The 15,171-nt window shown below is 56.4% G+C and overlaps 1 protein-coding gene across 3 annotated transcripts in view; it reads right to left on the reverse strand.

Annotated features, from left to right (window-relative positions):
* Positions 1-15,171, reverse strand: part of SMPD3 (sphingomyelin phosphodiesterase 3) — an 85,221-nt gene that overhangs the window by 9,776 nt on the left and 60,274 nt on the right. For all 3 annotated transcript variants that reach the window (XM_046680921.1, XM_046680924.1, XM_046680923.1), the window contains exon 3: positions 3,262-4,800. In XM_046680921.1, the coding sequence (XP_046536877.1) occupies positions 3,262-4,587 (1,326 nt within the window). In that variant the 5' untranslated portion in view covers positions 4,588-4,800. The remainder of the gene's footprint in view (positions 1-3,261; positions 4,801-15,171) is intronic.

Here is a 15,171-nt window from a genome sequence, read left to right on the forward strand (position 1 = left end):
CTGAGCTCCTCTGACTTAGCCAGGCTTATCACTGGCTGCCCCTTTGATGGTTTCAGTGCGTCAGCCCTTCACTCACTCAGCACTTAGAGTCGCCTGCCCGTGCTGAGTCCTGGGCAGGGACAGGAGACAGGCGCAAAGAGGCAGCACTGCCCCCGCGCTGAGGAGAACCCGCCCAGAGGGAAGACACGTGGTGCGAGGCCCCTGCCTCCCCCTCCCCACCCCCGTCCACCGTCCACCGGTACCTCAACCCCTCAGCCTGCTTCCTGCTCTCAGTCGGCCATGGGAGCTCGCCAGGATCCACTTTATTACGTGCTGGGACTTATTGATTCCTGGCTCGAGTCCTCGGGAGCCGCAGAGGCTTGTGTTTCTCTTGCAAAAACAAATAATCACACTGAGAGGTTGTGCCTTTTAGTCCTGGTGGGCAAAGACTGTCAATAGGGAAGGGGCCAGAATCAGGTGCTCTCATATGCGAGGCAAAAATGATTCCAGGCCCTTCCTTTCAGGGCATCACAGTAGCAGGAAAGCACGTTTTCCTCAAGGATCGGAAGTGCCACAGAGTAGATTGGGAGCAGGGCTGGATGGGAGAGCCCTGAGGATGCAGGGAGCACTGGCTTCCATGCACAGCCACGGGCAGCATCTTTCCAGGGCTCGGGCCCCTTCCTGGGCTGGCCTGTCTCCTGAAACCTCATTTATTTTACTCCTCCACATAGGAGAATCAGACACGCTCCGGCCAACAGAGACGAGCTGGGTCTGCTATGGTGCCGGGCACAACCGACTCTGCTCTTGAGGAGTTCTGACAGGAGAGATGGGCAATGGGACACCTGGGACAAGGGCTGAGGAATCTATGAAGGGAAAGCTGGTTTGTGCTGGATGGCTGTCAAGGAAAGCTCCACAAAGGTGGTGCAGCCAACCCAGGTTGGGACCAAGACGGGGAGCTGTGCACATGGAGGCCCCTTGGGGGTGTGGTGTGACTGAAGCTGAGTGCAGGTGAGGGTGGAGGGGCTCAGGTGAAGGCTGGAAGGAAGGGAGAAACAGGAGTCAGACCTGGGACGCGGGGAGGATGAGTTGGAAGGGGAAGGCCAACCAAAATACAGGTGGGTAGATGCGGAGGAGTGATGGCCTGGGCCATGATGGTGCAGCTGGAGACATGGGGTAGACCCAGAGGCATCTGGAAAGTGAATTAGGAGCCTGGATGGATTGGATGGGCTCAGGGCACAGAGAGGATTCAAGGTGGGCCCTTCTGGCTGAGGGACGGTGGAACCTGGAGGAGGTGGGGTCCAGGGCAGATGATGAATTCAGTTCGGGAGTGAACGGGACTGTGTCCAGGAAGCAGCCAGACAAAGAGCTGGGGGCTTAGGGGAGAGATCTGGCGTGGGACAAACCTGAGAGTCCTCAGCAAGTGTGGAAATGGAGGCTGTGGAGTCACTTCCCCGGGGCAGGCGTGTGGGGCCAGGCACTTGGAAATGAAGAAGGCTGGCCAAGCGGGTCACGTTGCTGTGGGGCCGCCAACCCTCAGCTTGGGCTGAGAGCTGGGCAGAATGCAGCAGGCCTGATTGCTGCCCCATCTGCTGAGATGGGGAGAGAAGTTGCAAACCGGGTTTTATGCGAAATATCTTGATTTTTAAATGTTGGCCAACACAAGAAATTTCTTAATGGTGTGGACCAAATTAAATATATCAGCAGACCTGTTTTAGACCCAGGAGTTAGAGGGAGCATCAGCATTTAAAGGATGGGCAGGTGACAAAGAGCCCAGAAGGAACAACCAAAGAGGTGGGAAGAAAGCCTTCAGCAGAGGGGCTGTCTCAGGAAGACTGTTGTGACCCTGGTGGGCATGGTAGTTGGGCTGCCAGATCAAGGAGGGAGCCTTGAACCATCTGTAGAAGGGGGGCAGGAGGGAGAAGGTGAACCCCGCCCCACAAGCCTGAAAACATGTCCCCTCCTTCCCCAGAAAGTCACTCTGGCTGCTCAGACAAAAATATATCTGTGGAACAGAACGTTGATGAACCATATGCCAAAATGGGGAAGCTGGCTCTCCCGTAAGAGGAGTGCAGTCAATTTCACCATTTCAGGCTGTGAATGGAGAGCTAGGGACTCCAACTCTGGGCCCACTGAGCCACACAAGAGCCACTGAGCACCTGAAGTAGGGGCCCAGGCCCGGGGTGCTGCCCTGGCTCCAGTAGGCTCCATGCAGACAGTCAGCCTGGACCTTCACTCCCAGCAGGTACTTGGCTGACAGGCAGCACTTTCCTGGACAGGCTGAGCACGGTCAGAGCCGAGAGCCTCGCCACGCTGGGGCTTCCGCACTAACCACACTAGGCACCCTTGCCCCCTGCCCCCCTACACCTGGACCCCCTTCCAGGGGGAACCGAGAAGTCTTGGGGAAATTATGGAGAGAACCCACACCCACAGCAGCTGCTGCCTCTGGAGGCAGAAAACCCTGTTCTGTATCAGCTGGCCAAATGATGCTTCAGAAAATTCTGGAAACACCAAGAGCGGCTTTTGGATAGGGAACAAAAAGTCAACACTCTGAGCATGTCAGGCTCAGCAGAAGATAATGTGTAATGACCAAATTACCATGGTCTAAAAACTCCTCCAATTGCATCCAAATTAGCAGAAATAATTATGATTCAGTTTAATTAGTGACTATGGAAGCGAAGCCTCGGGCTGGTGGGCAGAGTGCCTGGCATGGCAGATGCCTGACAGCCAGGAGGGAGAGGACGTTCCGGCCAGTAAGGCTGGAGGCCTAAGCAAGCAGGCATGGTAATGGGCCTGGGACCTCAGAGCCCTGCCTGCCCGCTGCACCCAGTGGTCTGTGCGGGTCTCCCATCGTGTGAACCTCTGCTCCTTTCCAGAGAGGGGGCTCCCTGCCTCCTCCTACTCCCCGTTTACCATTGCCATGCCATCATCACCTGCACTGCCAGCGCCAGGAGAACCTCCCAGCCTCACCACTCCAGCTCCACTGTCCACCCTGTGAGCAGGCTGTAGTTGCCCCTGCTTTACAGGTGAGGAAATGGTGGCTCAGAGATCTGAAGAACTTGCCCAAGATAACCCAGCCAGGTCTGTCTGAGCCCAGACCCTTGGCTCTTGTCCCTGCATTCTGTTTCCCTTGTCCCTGAGCTGATGGCCCCCCAGTTCAGCTCCATGAAAGACCTTGTCTGCCTCCAGCCCTCCAAGAGAATGAGGACCCCGCCTGCGGCCCACCTCCCGCCGTGGCTCTGGGACCAGTTGGCGTGTGCCCTCAGGTGGGGCGAGGCCTCCTACCTTGAGAAACAGAGCTCCCTTGGAGGCCAGGCTGTCGGAGCACCGCCCATTGGGGTAACAGTGATAGGCCACATCCATGATGGGGTAGCGGCTGGCAAAGAAGAGGCCGCTGTTGAGAAACTTGAAGCTGCAGCAGCCTTGGCAGCCGTAGACCCCGACGTCGTACAGGATGTACTCGAAGTAGCCGTGCAGCTGGTCTTTCAACTTGGCGGCCGCCCGCTTGTCAAACACCTCCTGCAGGCACAGGAAGTCCAGGTTGGCGGGGAAGAAGGCCGAGACCTCATGGTCAAAGGCCTCGTCTGGGTGCCGTCTCTTGCGCGCGGCCGCCTTCTTCACCACCGAGGCCTTGTATGGGAGCTTGCTGTTGGTGGCACCTGGCTCCCCGCTGCCGCTGTCCGCCCCGGCTCGCGCCTTCACCAGGGACTCCCTGGAAGCTGAGTGGCTGCCCAGGCTCCCCGAGTCCCCATCCTGCTGACTGTGGTGGGGTGTCTGGCCCCGTGAGCCCCCGCCGGCCCCATTCCTGGCCTGGCCCACAGTGGCAGGGTCATCGGCTTCGGGAGGCCGGCCCCCCTCGTCACCACTGCCGATGCGCACGATGCAGGCATCCTCAAGGCTGCCGCTGTCGGCCAGCTCCCCAGAGGCCGGGCCGTTGGCAGCCTCATCACTGGGGTGACGCCCGCTGTCACCCTTGTATTCCACAGAGGCCGTCCTCTTAATGCTTCCAGGGACGGCCCGGGCCACGCCATCACTGCCCTGTGGTGACACCAGGCTGCTGAAGCTGGCCGCGCTGATGGAGGTGTTGGTGGGGGAATCAATGTAGATTTTGATCTGGGGCCGACTGGCCCCGTTGCGGATTCTCTGCCCAATCTCTTTGGCCCGTGCTTGGGTGTTAAAAACATTGTTGAACCTTGCCAGCGATTCGGGAAGAAGGCAGAGGTTGGCTGTGGTGAAGCAGAAGCTTTTGCCAGGACCTGTCCCCTTCCATTCACTGAGCAGGGCTGCCCCACCAGCTGGGCCCTTGTCCTCCAGCCGGGAATAGATGTAGGGCCGGCGGGCAGATTGCAGAGGGGACCAGAAGAGGAACCCAAGAAATGCAAAGGGCAGTGAGGCGACCAGGAGGGCCAGGTAGACAGGTGTGAAGAGATAGGAGCAGAGCAGCTGGAGGCAGCACCAGTCGTCCGCCCGCTGGCGCGTCTCGTAGGTGGTGGGTATGAAAGGGGCCAGAAGCCGGTCCACCAGCCAGTAGCATGGGAAGATGAGGGCCCAGGACACGGCGTGCAGGGCGGACAGACAGCTATTAGGAAAGGGGGTTGTGTACAAAACCATTGCAGCTCACTGGGTGCCGTGGCCGGCCCTACTACATGGTGTCCGTGGCAGCGCGGGCACTTTCCTGGGTGGGGTGGGCGAGTGGGGGGACAGCTGGAGGAGGGGTCACCTCCTGGTGAGGTGTGACTCTGGATGGTCAGTGGTGAGTGTTAGCCAGCCAGTCATGGTTCACCTCAGTGGGCCATGCTGGGCCACCCAGGCCTGCTGCAGAACCTGCAAGACAGAAGGGGAGGGGCTTTATTCATCTTTAAGAGGAGCACTTCGAATTCTGGGGCTATTGTTCCCACTCACTCTGTTCCTACTTCCTCCAACATAAGCAGGACTGTTCCAAGGACCACGCTGGAGCCAGCAGGCTCACAAAGGGGTGCCAGCACACCCTGTTTGCCTGTGTGTGTTTGGTTCTCTTGGAGTGAATAGCTTGGTGACATGACTGCCTCTAGCTGACCATCTTGAACTTGTAACCTAATTGCTTGAAAACTGGCCCAGAATTTCAGAGGAGCACAGCTTTGTGGGGCCTCAGCAGGGAGGCTGGGGATCCTAGAGGATGCCTGGGCCTGACACTGGCCTGGAGCAGCCAGAAGCCCATCAGAAGCCAGAGGCGTGTTTAGAACAGGCGAGGGGTGAGCCTGAGTCAGAGGAGCTGCAAACGTAGCCACTTGTCACCAAGTGCCCGCCAGGTCAGAATGGAGAGGGAACAAACTGCAAAGAAAATGGGCCAGAGAGGCCTGGGGTGGGTGGCAGTGTGGCTGGCAGGACCCCTGAGAGGAAGACCCTCCAACAACGAGGCTCTTGCTGTGCCCCAGCCTGCAACATCAGACCACCTCTGAGGTCCCACCCCCAGCGACCCCCTACTCCCATCCCTGGGGCAGAAATCCCTGTCTGATGAGGATCCAGGCACAGCCTGGGCCTTACCAACTTCCAGAATGATCAAGGGTACCCAGTTACAGGGACTCTGATGATCCCTGAGACTTTTGGAGAAGCTCCCTGGGGCTTTGAGGGTTTGGCCCAATCTTCTCCCCTAAGCCCCTGAGGTGAAGCTCTAGGGCCCAGCCGAGGCCCACAGCTGCCAGAATGAGTCTACTCCAGGTCCTTGTCCCAGCCTGTCTGGGAGCCACAGTGGGTCTCAGAGCAGGCGCCAGGGCCCCGCCTAGGAGAGGACACAGGTGCACTTCTTGCGCTGAATGTAGAATCAATGAAAGACAAGAGTGTGGAGTGTTTACCCTGCCTCCAGGGACCCGCGGATGATCATTCTGTGGTGAAGCTTGTGTAAGCATAACCCAGAGTTTTCATTACCAGATCAGCTGGCGGATTCATTTCCTGCTGTCTCACAGATGCAGCCCTACTCCTGCCCTGGCACCACGAGGGGTCTGTGTCTACATTGCCATCCATCCCGGGCCCACACCCTCTCTTCCTCCTGCCTCCCTGGTCATCTCAGCCAGGACCTGAGTGTCATCTGGGCTCTGCTCTCCTTCAGTTCCCACTTCCCATTGTCTTCTACCCATGCAAGCCCCCTGGAGCCCCTGCACTCACTCACTTTGTTGGTCTCCTCTCCATCAGGCCATCCTCCACACGATGGCTAGACAGTTTCTGTCTAATCAGTGTCACAGATGCCTCAACCCGGCTGAAGCCTCGCTTGGTCCTTATTGGGAGGCTTGTCTCCTAGCGGGGCCTGCCAGTACCTGCAGCCACATCTCCTTTTGTGCTCACTTCCCACTCCCCAGGCTGTGGATTCCTGTCCATGCCCTGCTGTTTCCCACGTCTGCCCCTCGTCTAGCTTACCCCTTCTCTTCTAAGACTTAGCTTAGAAATCACCTCATCAGAGAGGCTGTTTTGCCTCCCCTTGCCGGGTGGCTAAGACTCTCTGGTGGGGGCTCCCCTTCCCCTTGTGCATGGCCTGGTCTCTGCAGTTCTAGATCATAAATTCTCATGGGACACGACGACCTCCCCAGCAGACCAAGAGCTTCTTGAAAGAAGGGGCTGCGGTGAGGGTGCTGTGGGTCCCGGGCTGCACCAGCAGGAACTCAGGCAGTGGGTGAGTGAATGGAGGTCGATCTGTGCTGCCTCCGGGCCCGCGGTGTGAGGGGTAGTTTCCATGATGCATGTCAGTCACCCAAGCGCACTTCCGCGACCACCATCTCTGGGCTGATGTGGTATGGGCAGGGTGCTCACCCTGGACCAGAGCTTAAAGTCTGCAGATGAACCTAAGCTGGTGGCTGTGTCTGGTTCTGGAGAATGCACCTTTCGCAAAGATTTTACTTTTTTCAGGGGAAATCGCTTTGAAGCAAACACTGGAAAGTTATAGTTCGGAGAAGCAGGTGTGTCTACTCAGACCACAGCCCTCCGACCAGGAGCCGTAGGAAATGGCTCCTTCGCAGACAGCTCTGCGCTGGGCCTTGGTTAAATCCAGGAAACGTGACCTCTGCCTGAGAGCAGCAGGACCGTGTGGCTTTGCCTGGCTCTCTAGTCCTGCTTGGGGCAGGGCCCCTCACTCCAGGGTGAGCAATGAGCCTCACTGGCAAGGATGGTGGTTGGTGAGGCCAGAGGGCCGTCCACAGTGTCCCCTTCTCCCTGACATCCTGCCCTGGAGCCCCAGATGCAGCCAAGTGGCCTCCACCACCTCCCTCACACCCAGCCCAAGTCCTGTCTCTGACGGCTAGGCCCTCGGTGGGGGGTGTCCCAACCCTAATGGCCTTGACCCTGAGGTCAGCTGCTTCAGGGGCCCTGTGAAGTCAGGCCGGGCTGCTGGGCTAGGGTCCTGAGACCAATTGTATAATGACAGTAACTGAAATTGGAGTACTTGTTCTGTCACCTCTGTGGCCCAGTGCTCATGGCTCAGTGCTCAGAGGGGCTGGTGGCTGTCCAGAGTCCTCCCATGCCTGCCATCTGACATACTCATTTGTTGTTTCTTTAAAATTCCAGCAATTTCATTTGAATTTAACCTGGAGTTGGGGTGACAGCCCTCTTGCTCCCACACAGGCTGATGGGTTTGGCTGCTTTTGGCACACAGTGTGTACATGTACAGGCACACGTCATTGTGTGGAGCCGCTGGCTTCAGACTGGCTGGAGTGAGAGCTACAGAAGAGGACACAGAACTGCCTGGACCAACTGGGTCCAGAGGAAGAGCCTGCAGGTCCTGTCCCTGTGGGGAGGGAGGGTGAGATGGGGGCTCCCAAGCCTCCCCAGCTGCCAGCAGCCCCTGGTTGGCACCAAGGTACGAAGGGTAGGGGGTCCCAACATCACAGGGCAGCCCCCTTCCCAAGTCTCCCTTGGCCCTTTCCTCCGCATCTCTGTGGCCCAAGGTCACCAGCCCAGCCAGCACCATCTTTGCCTAAGCACCAGCCCTACCCCATCACTGTCCGCCTGTCCTCAGTCTCAAGCCACAGGCCCCAAACCCACAGTCTGCACGGTGGTCAGGAGCTTCCTAAACAATCTGATTGTATTCTTCCTTTGGTGGTCCCATTGTCTTGGGGGACAAAGTCCAGTCTCCCTATCTCCGTCTAGGGGCCCTTTGTGCTCTTGCCTCCACCATCCTCTTTCTTCGCCCAGCCCCTGCTCCCAGCTCCTCCAGCACCTCAGCCGTGCACTGCTGTCTGACCTCCAGGCCTTTGCACCTGCCAGGCTCTCTGTCTGAAACTTCTCTCCTGCCTTGTCTGTCAGCTCCTCCTTCCCCTTCAGGGCCCAGCTGAGATGCCACCTCCTAAGGGGTAGTGTTCCTTGACCCACTCAGGGCTGCCTGTGATGTTGCAAATCCTCTCCATATTGTGCTGTCATCCTGCCAGGAACTGGATCTGGCTAATATCTGGGTCCCACAAATGAGCTGGGAACTCTATCAGGATCCGTGTCTGTTGCGTGCTGAGTCCAGGGCATGGCCCTGAGTGTTTGTGGAGGGAAAGAACAAATGAAGAAACGCCTGATTGAGGAATGAACGGACCCTGCTGCAGCCTCAAGGGTGAGAGGTTGGGAAGCGGGAGCAGCTGAGGTTGTCCACCCCCGAGGAACACTGTCACACTGAGTCAGGAGTCAGGCTTGGCCAGGCCCTGGCTGTGAAGGCAGTTATGGGGAAAGGATTTGGGAGGAGCGGATCTGTTCTATTCATGTCATGCTGCCCTCTAAGCAGAACTGGCCTGTATTCCACCGGATGTCTGTCCATATGGGTCAGAGGTGAATGTGCTTGACGTCATAAGAGGCTTCCTGAGAGAAATTCCCAAACCTTCTGTCCTCTTATGTGGCTCATCCCCACCACTGGCCGATCAGGGTTGGGATCTGCTATTAGCTGAGACAGGGCTACTAGGGGTGGGGTGGGGCTCCCTCTTCAGCTGCCCTGTGTCCTCACTCCTGCTGTGGCCCCAGAAACCCTTCTGGGCAAGTTCACTCCCCAGCCCTGCCTGCAGTGGCAGTAAGTGGCCAGGCCTGATCTTTCTGCCTCCACTGGTCTGGTCACAGGAATGCTTTTGGTCCTCATTCAGGCATCGACGGGTTTGAGGTGGCTGTTAGCCCAGGGGGCCAATAGGCAGTGGTGGCCACCAGGGCAGTCCTCTAGAATTTGGCAGACCCAAGCGTCCCAGCCCTTCCTGCCTGCCGTCTTAGCACTTCATGGCTATCCGGGGTCCCCTTGTCCAGAGACCTCTCCTGCCTCCCCTCCTGTACGGCCCTGGACAGGAGCCTCCGGGTGCTGCCCACCTGACCTGCTCCTGCGTGCAGTCCCTGCATCTACGCACAGAAGCTGCTGACGCAGTTGACACAGAAGGGATTGCCACCAATGGAGCCCGTTTCTAAAGCTCTGTGGTTAATTATTTTGTCTCAGAGAAATGAAAGGAGGGTAAACAAACAACAACACATTAATTAGTCTGATCTACACTTTCCCCATGAAAGAGGAGAGCGAGAGTTAAACATTGGAGGCTGGCAACTTCTCAGAGAACCCTAGAGTCCTCGGAGGGGTGGCAGGGCAGGATGTGGACACACAGGTGCCCAGCCTACACCCCGTCTGGGCCCTTTCTCTTGCCTGAGCCCCCTTGGCTTGGTGGGACATTGTGGGCGGCCCGGCCCAGGCTCTGTCTCCCAGTGAGAAACGCCTTCCTCTCCTCCATGCCCCTGTTCTCTGCTTCCGTGTCCTGGGCTGGCACCTTTGCCAAGCAGAGTCCACCATTGGCATCTCTGATAGGGCTGACAGGCCCCTCAAGGGCTATGTGTGCTGAGCTGTCACCACACAACCCCGCAGGCTGGATTGCTCTTTCAGGTTCCTGTTTAAAGCCGACAATCACCCTGGATTTATCCCTTTCGCAAATCCTGGTGTGGCTTCAAGTGTTGCTTGGGATGCCCTCTGTCCCAATACCATGGTCTCCAGAGCTGGGCTGGAATCCCAGACTCTCTCAGATCCTCATGGTCCCTCCTGAGCCCTGGAGTCAGTGTGGGGGCTACACAGTGCCCCCAGGGAGGGCTCCCTGGCGTCAACCTCTCTGTCCCCGAAGTAGAAACCCCACACTCACCCCCCTCAACCCCAGCTGCATTGCTCAACACTCAGCTTGGGCTCAGGGATCAGGCTGACTGAATGAAATCCTAGCACTGGAGTCAGGCTTGCTGAGCCTCTGTCTCATCATCTGTGACACGGGGATAGCAATACCTACCTCCCAGGGCTACCAGGAGGATTAAAGGGGGCCAGCCCACTCATATTGCTGGCCTGTTTCCCTCCCTACATCCCCCCAACCTGTAGGTCCTCCCTGACCCCTGATGTTGGCCTCTATGTGCCCTGTTGGCTCTCCCTGGCCTGTGGATTCGACAGATTTTGAAGATGGGACAAGCTTGTTCTGTGTACTGTTCTGGGACAGCCTGAGCCCATCCACTGAACTTCCAGGCTCCTGAATGACCCACGGTGCCTTCAGATCCTCAGAATGCTGTCCATACTGTTTAGGCTGGGGCTGCTGGCCTTCACTAACTTGTTCCTTTCCCTGCAGTGACGACTGGACTAGGCCTGATTGTGACAAGGAGACTGGGCTATGGAGCCAGGCCAGACAGAGGAAGCAGAGAACTTTGCAGGTTGACCCAGGTGGGAGGAGAACTCACCCAGGGAGGTTTGGGAGCCCAGATGACCCTAAGTCCAGACAGGAGAGGAAGAGGTGGCGGGTCAGGTCCTGGGGAGGACCAGGTAGGTCACAGGCCTGGCCACTCCTGGGCAGATGTGGGACACTGATAGTAAGCAGCTCCACACCACAGGTGCTCCTGGTGGGTACTGATGATCTGCAGTAACCTGTCAATACCAAGACACCTAGTTGCTAACCTGTGACCTATAGCCACTACAGCATGGGGAGGGGACTCAGATTGCTCAGAGGCCTGAGCTAAACCAAAGTCTCTCCCCCATACACTATCCTGAGGGCTAAGGGCCAGCTGATCTGCCATCACCCTGGGAGGGAATCTTCAGGAATAGGGGCTGGCTAGGCCTGGTCCTGTTTGCATGTTGAAGATAGGGGAGGTGGGTCCCCAAAAACCTTTGTGGGCAAGCTGCAGTGGACGGGACATCTGCTACTGGATGCCAAATAACAGTGGCACCAGGACAGCCATTCCTCTTCTCATCTCCCTGGGAAATGGACCAGGCGTGCCAGCTTGTACAAAAGACCTGCTGCACAGAGGCTCAAAGGGTCCTATGTGGGTGCTGACTTTGACTCTGAATTTCTCCTGCAGCAGGAAAGTGAGGAAGCCAGACCAGTTTTGCTAGCTGAGGCAAGCCCTGGCCCCTCTGAGAAAGCCCGTTCCATCTTGAGGGATCTTGGAGCCTTGGGGAAGTTCTGGGAATTTGACAAGGGTCAGGAATTGCCCCATGTTGGGGCTAGGATGGGACCTGTCCCTCCTTGATGACCCTTCCATCTGGTCCTCATGTCTGTTGAGCCCTCTCTTCCCAGTAGAAGGGCTGGGAGTCCTGGAGCAGAGGGACTTCCTCCTATCCTCTTGGTGTCCATGGGTTCACGTCTAAACAGGAGCTGGGCCAAGCCCCAGGTTTCCGCAGGAAGGGCCGAGAGGATTACTCCAATCCAATACCCGAATATGCTTGCATCCGCTGGCAACACTGAGATTGGGCCGGCCCATTTCTGCCTGGATGCCTGCTGGGGAGGGGTTGGCATGGCAACGTGAGCTCTGAGCTGCTGAAACTTGGAGTCAACTCATCGCTGGGAGGACAAAAGAGAGACTGAAGAGGATGCCTTTCTGAGTGATGCGGGTTGGACAAACCCAGGCTAATCCCTGAAAGCCACAGAACTGGGGTCTGGGGTCTGAGGTCTGGCATGAACGCGTGTGCCGTAGCGGTGACTCCCACTGACACAGCTGTGCCAGGTAAATGCCTGTTTACCCTTCTAGATCCAAAGCACCTGCCTCCTTTCCCTGACGCCCTCCCAAGCCCTCCCCTGCAAACCCCTTCACCAACTGTCCCTCTAATCACACATGTGTCTGTTTGACCACTGGGCCCCCACCACCCCTGGAAGCTCCTGATAGAGTGTTGGGCACCAACACTCATCTGCTCCACCTCTCTGGCTGTGGCAGACATGCTTTTGTCTGCCCTGCTCCAATCCAAGGGGAGGGCAGTGGGCCACCCTAGGTCAATTGGCACCACAGCTTCCTGACCCCAAGGAGAATGGTCATATGACCCAAGCTCTCCTTGGAGCTATTACTGGACCCATCAGGAAAGAGGTCTGCATTTCCTCTGAGATGGAAGCACTAAGAGTCTGAAGCTTCTGGAGCCTTCCTTGAGAGTGAATCTAATTCAGAGGCAAACAGACGTTAGGGCTGGAAGGAGAGAGGCCAAGTCCTGGTGACATCTGTTAGCTCCAATTTCCCTGTGCCTGAAGCCAACACAACTCCCAGACTTTCTAATTAATGAGTCAGCAAATTACCCTTTTCTTTGCTCTAGTCACTTTGAGTTGGGTTTCTGTCACTTGCCACCTTAAGGGATCCTGTCTAAAAGATACGAGCTACAAGATCTTTCTAAAACTCAATTCTTGTCAGTTCCCCTCCTCTGCAAACCTGTGGTACCCCCTGGCGTGCCCACTGGACAAATAGGGCCCTCCCTCCTGAATCCTTGAAGGTTGGTTTGTGTGACCTAGTGCCTATGGTTTGTGCCCAGTGAGCATCCCTCAGGAGACAGCAGTGCACACAGTATGAGCATAATCTCTGGTATCAAACATGCCGGGTTCTGGTTGCTTAACTGACTTTCTGAGCCATAGTTTCCTCATTTGTCAGGCACACATAACAATATCTCAGGGTCATGCAACAGATGATGCATGGGCAGCACTTAGCGGAGGCCCTGCCACATCTCTAGTAATATTATTTTTATTACTACTACTACTGTTAATTTCCTTGCTGCAAAGGCTAAGATACAGCTGGAGCCTTCAAAGTTTCCTCCTTGATTGGTTGGTTGCTAGACAAAGAAGGTGCCCTGCTTTCCCAAACAAGTGGCAAGGATGGTGCAGGGGATGTCGGGGCTCCGTCTCCTGGCAGGACTGTCTGCTGCAGGCTGCGTGTGCGAGTCCGAGTCACAGGCCTCTGCAGAAGCCAGGTGCAGGCAAAGGGGCCATAAAACTTTCAAAAAGAAACTTTCCACAGGAGCTATTAATGCATCATGTGGTTTCTGAGAATAGGAACAGGCTGCAAGCAGCTCTGTAGCACTCCTTCAATCAGCCAGCCTCGGCATTTCCATGTCAGAACTGAGAAAGCCCAGAGGAAGCCGCGTCTTGCGTGACTGGAAAGCAAATCTCAACTCAGGTTGGAGGTGATTGTGCCAGGGCTGCCTGAACCAAACTATGTTTAAAATAGCAGTACCACTGGGTCTAGGACCTTGTGCTACAGTGACATGGGGCAGTTGCCCTGAAAGCGTGGGCTCCATCACAGGAGGGGGCTGTGTTTGAAGATCTGGCTGCCCTACCCACCACTGCCTGCCATTCCAGAATCATCTGTTGGTGACTGAAAAAGGGGCCATTAAGAAGGCTGGATGGTGGCTGGCACCTAAATCCATACCTGAACCATCCTGAGCGGCATCTTCTCTCATTCCCACGGACCCCATATTACACTCAAGAACCTGCCCATAGCCAGATCTGCCTGCCTAGAGTCTGCTGGACGCTGAAGCCCACAGGGCTCCTGCCAGTCCTGTGCTCCCACAGAGGCTGAGCCCGGGGTCGGGAGAGAGAGGCTGGGGGGTAAGGGCTTCCTCCATGATGAAAAGCAGGTCCCAGATCCCTCTGTTCACGGGGTCTTCTTCATATGGGCTTTGACAAGGCAGCTGCAGGGCAGGACTGGAGCAGGCAGTTGTGATTTCTGGAGGGGAGGCTTCAACATCCTTAAGCAAGGCCCAAATCCGGAGGCCATGTGCCAACAGCTGAGCATCTCGATTGGCATGGGCCTCCTACCTCAAGTGCTTTGAGCCTGCCCAGGTGCTGAGGTCTGTGCCTGAGCTGGGCCTCGCAAATAACCATAAACAGGAGATCCTAGAACTCCCTAGCAGGTCATATCACCTGTCTCAGGTGAGCTCTGTGGGTCTGCTGCATGACTGACTGAGTGCTAGCCCCCAGCATGCTCCCAGCTGGCCAGCGCCACCTCTGCCCTCCGGAGAAACCCTCCTTAGGGACAGAGAACAGGAGGTATCTCGCTTCTCTCAGGCTCTGCCCTTGAGGCTTTTGTCCCAGCAAAGTCCCTGCATCCCTGACACGAGGGCTGATGTTAATGGTTCATGAGCTGAACAAGGCTTGGAACATAATTTGCTTAAGAAGAAATGACAACATACTTTCTGTGGGAGTAGAACTTTAAATACAAGTCCACACAAATGGTAGGATTTATGCAGACCCAGCGTTCAGCTGCATTTCAAGTACCGCCTTTTCTCCTGGAATGGATTGGCCGACTGAGCAGTGTGTAGGCATTTCAACACACCAGAGAACACAGATGAAGACAACAAACCTTCCTAAAACAGAACAGACTTGCTAAAATTCTTCCGAAGAGAATCATTTCACATTCAGCCTAAAGTTTTCTATGCAAAGAACATTTAACAAACTGAGTCCTAGAGGAGAATTTATGTAGAGATTAAAAAGCCAATCAGTGCGAATGAGTAAATATAATCAGGCATCAGCATCTCACCAAGCCCCCTGGGCAGCCAGGCCTGAGGGCCAGATTTCTGGACCGATGCTGGGTCTCACTCACCACTGAAGGCTGCGGCCCTTTTCCTGGGCCCTTTCAGAGACCTTGGACCCCAGGCCACTGCTATACCCAGGTTCTCCCTCTGCACACAGTACCACAGGAGCCCTTGGCTCTGAGAGAACCAGCCAGGAGAGCTCCTCCCCCTGAGAGAGGATGCCCCAGCTCAGGCAGAACCACAGGCTCCTTGCCTGGGGAGGCCTATGACCTGCCTGCAGGGTTGTGAAGTGTCTGCTCCAGAATGTATAACTGGGAAGGGATGGGGGCTGCTGGAGTCTGCTGCCCGGGGGGAGGGACTTAGAGCTTTATTTGCATAAGACAGTGAATTAGTCATTTGTCCACAGCAAAGACCAGTAGGGAAGAGATCATGGCTGACAGGTGCAGGCCAGGGCTGATCAAGGGAAGGGGCAGGGGCGGGGC

The sequence above is a fragment of the Equus quagga genome, chromosome 13 (assembly GCF_021613505.1).
Source record: "Equus quagga isolate Etosha38 chromosome 13, UCLA_HA_Equagga_1.0, whole genome shotgun sequence".
In the NCBI taxonomy this organism is placed as follows: Eukaryota; Metazoa; Chordata; class Mammalia; order Perissodactyla; family Equidae; genus Equus; species Equus quagga.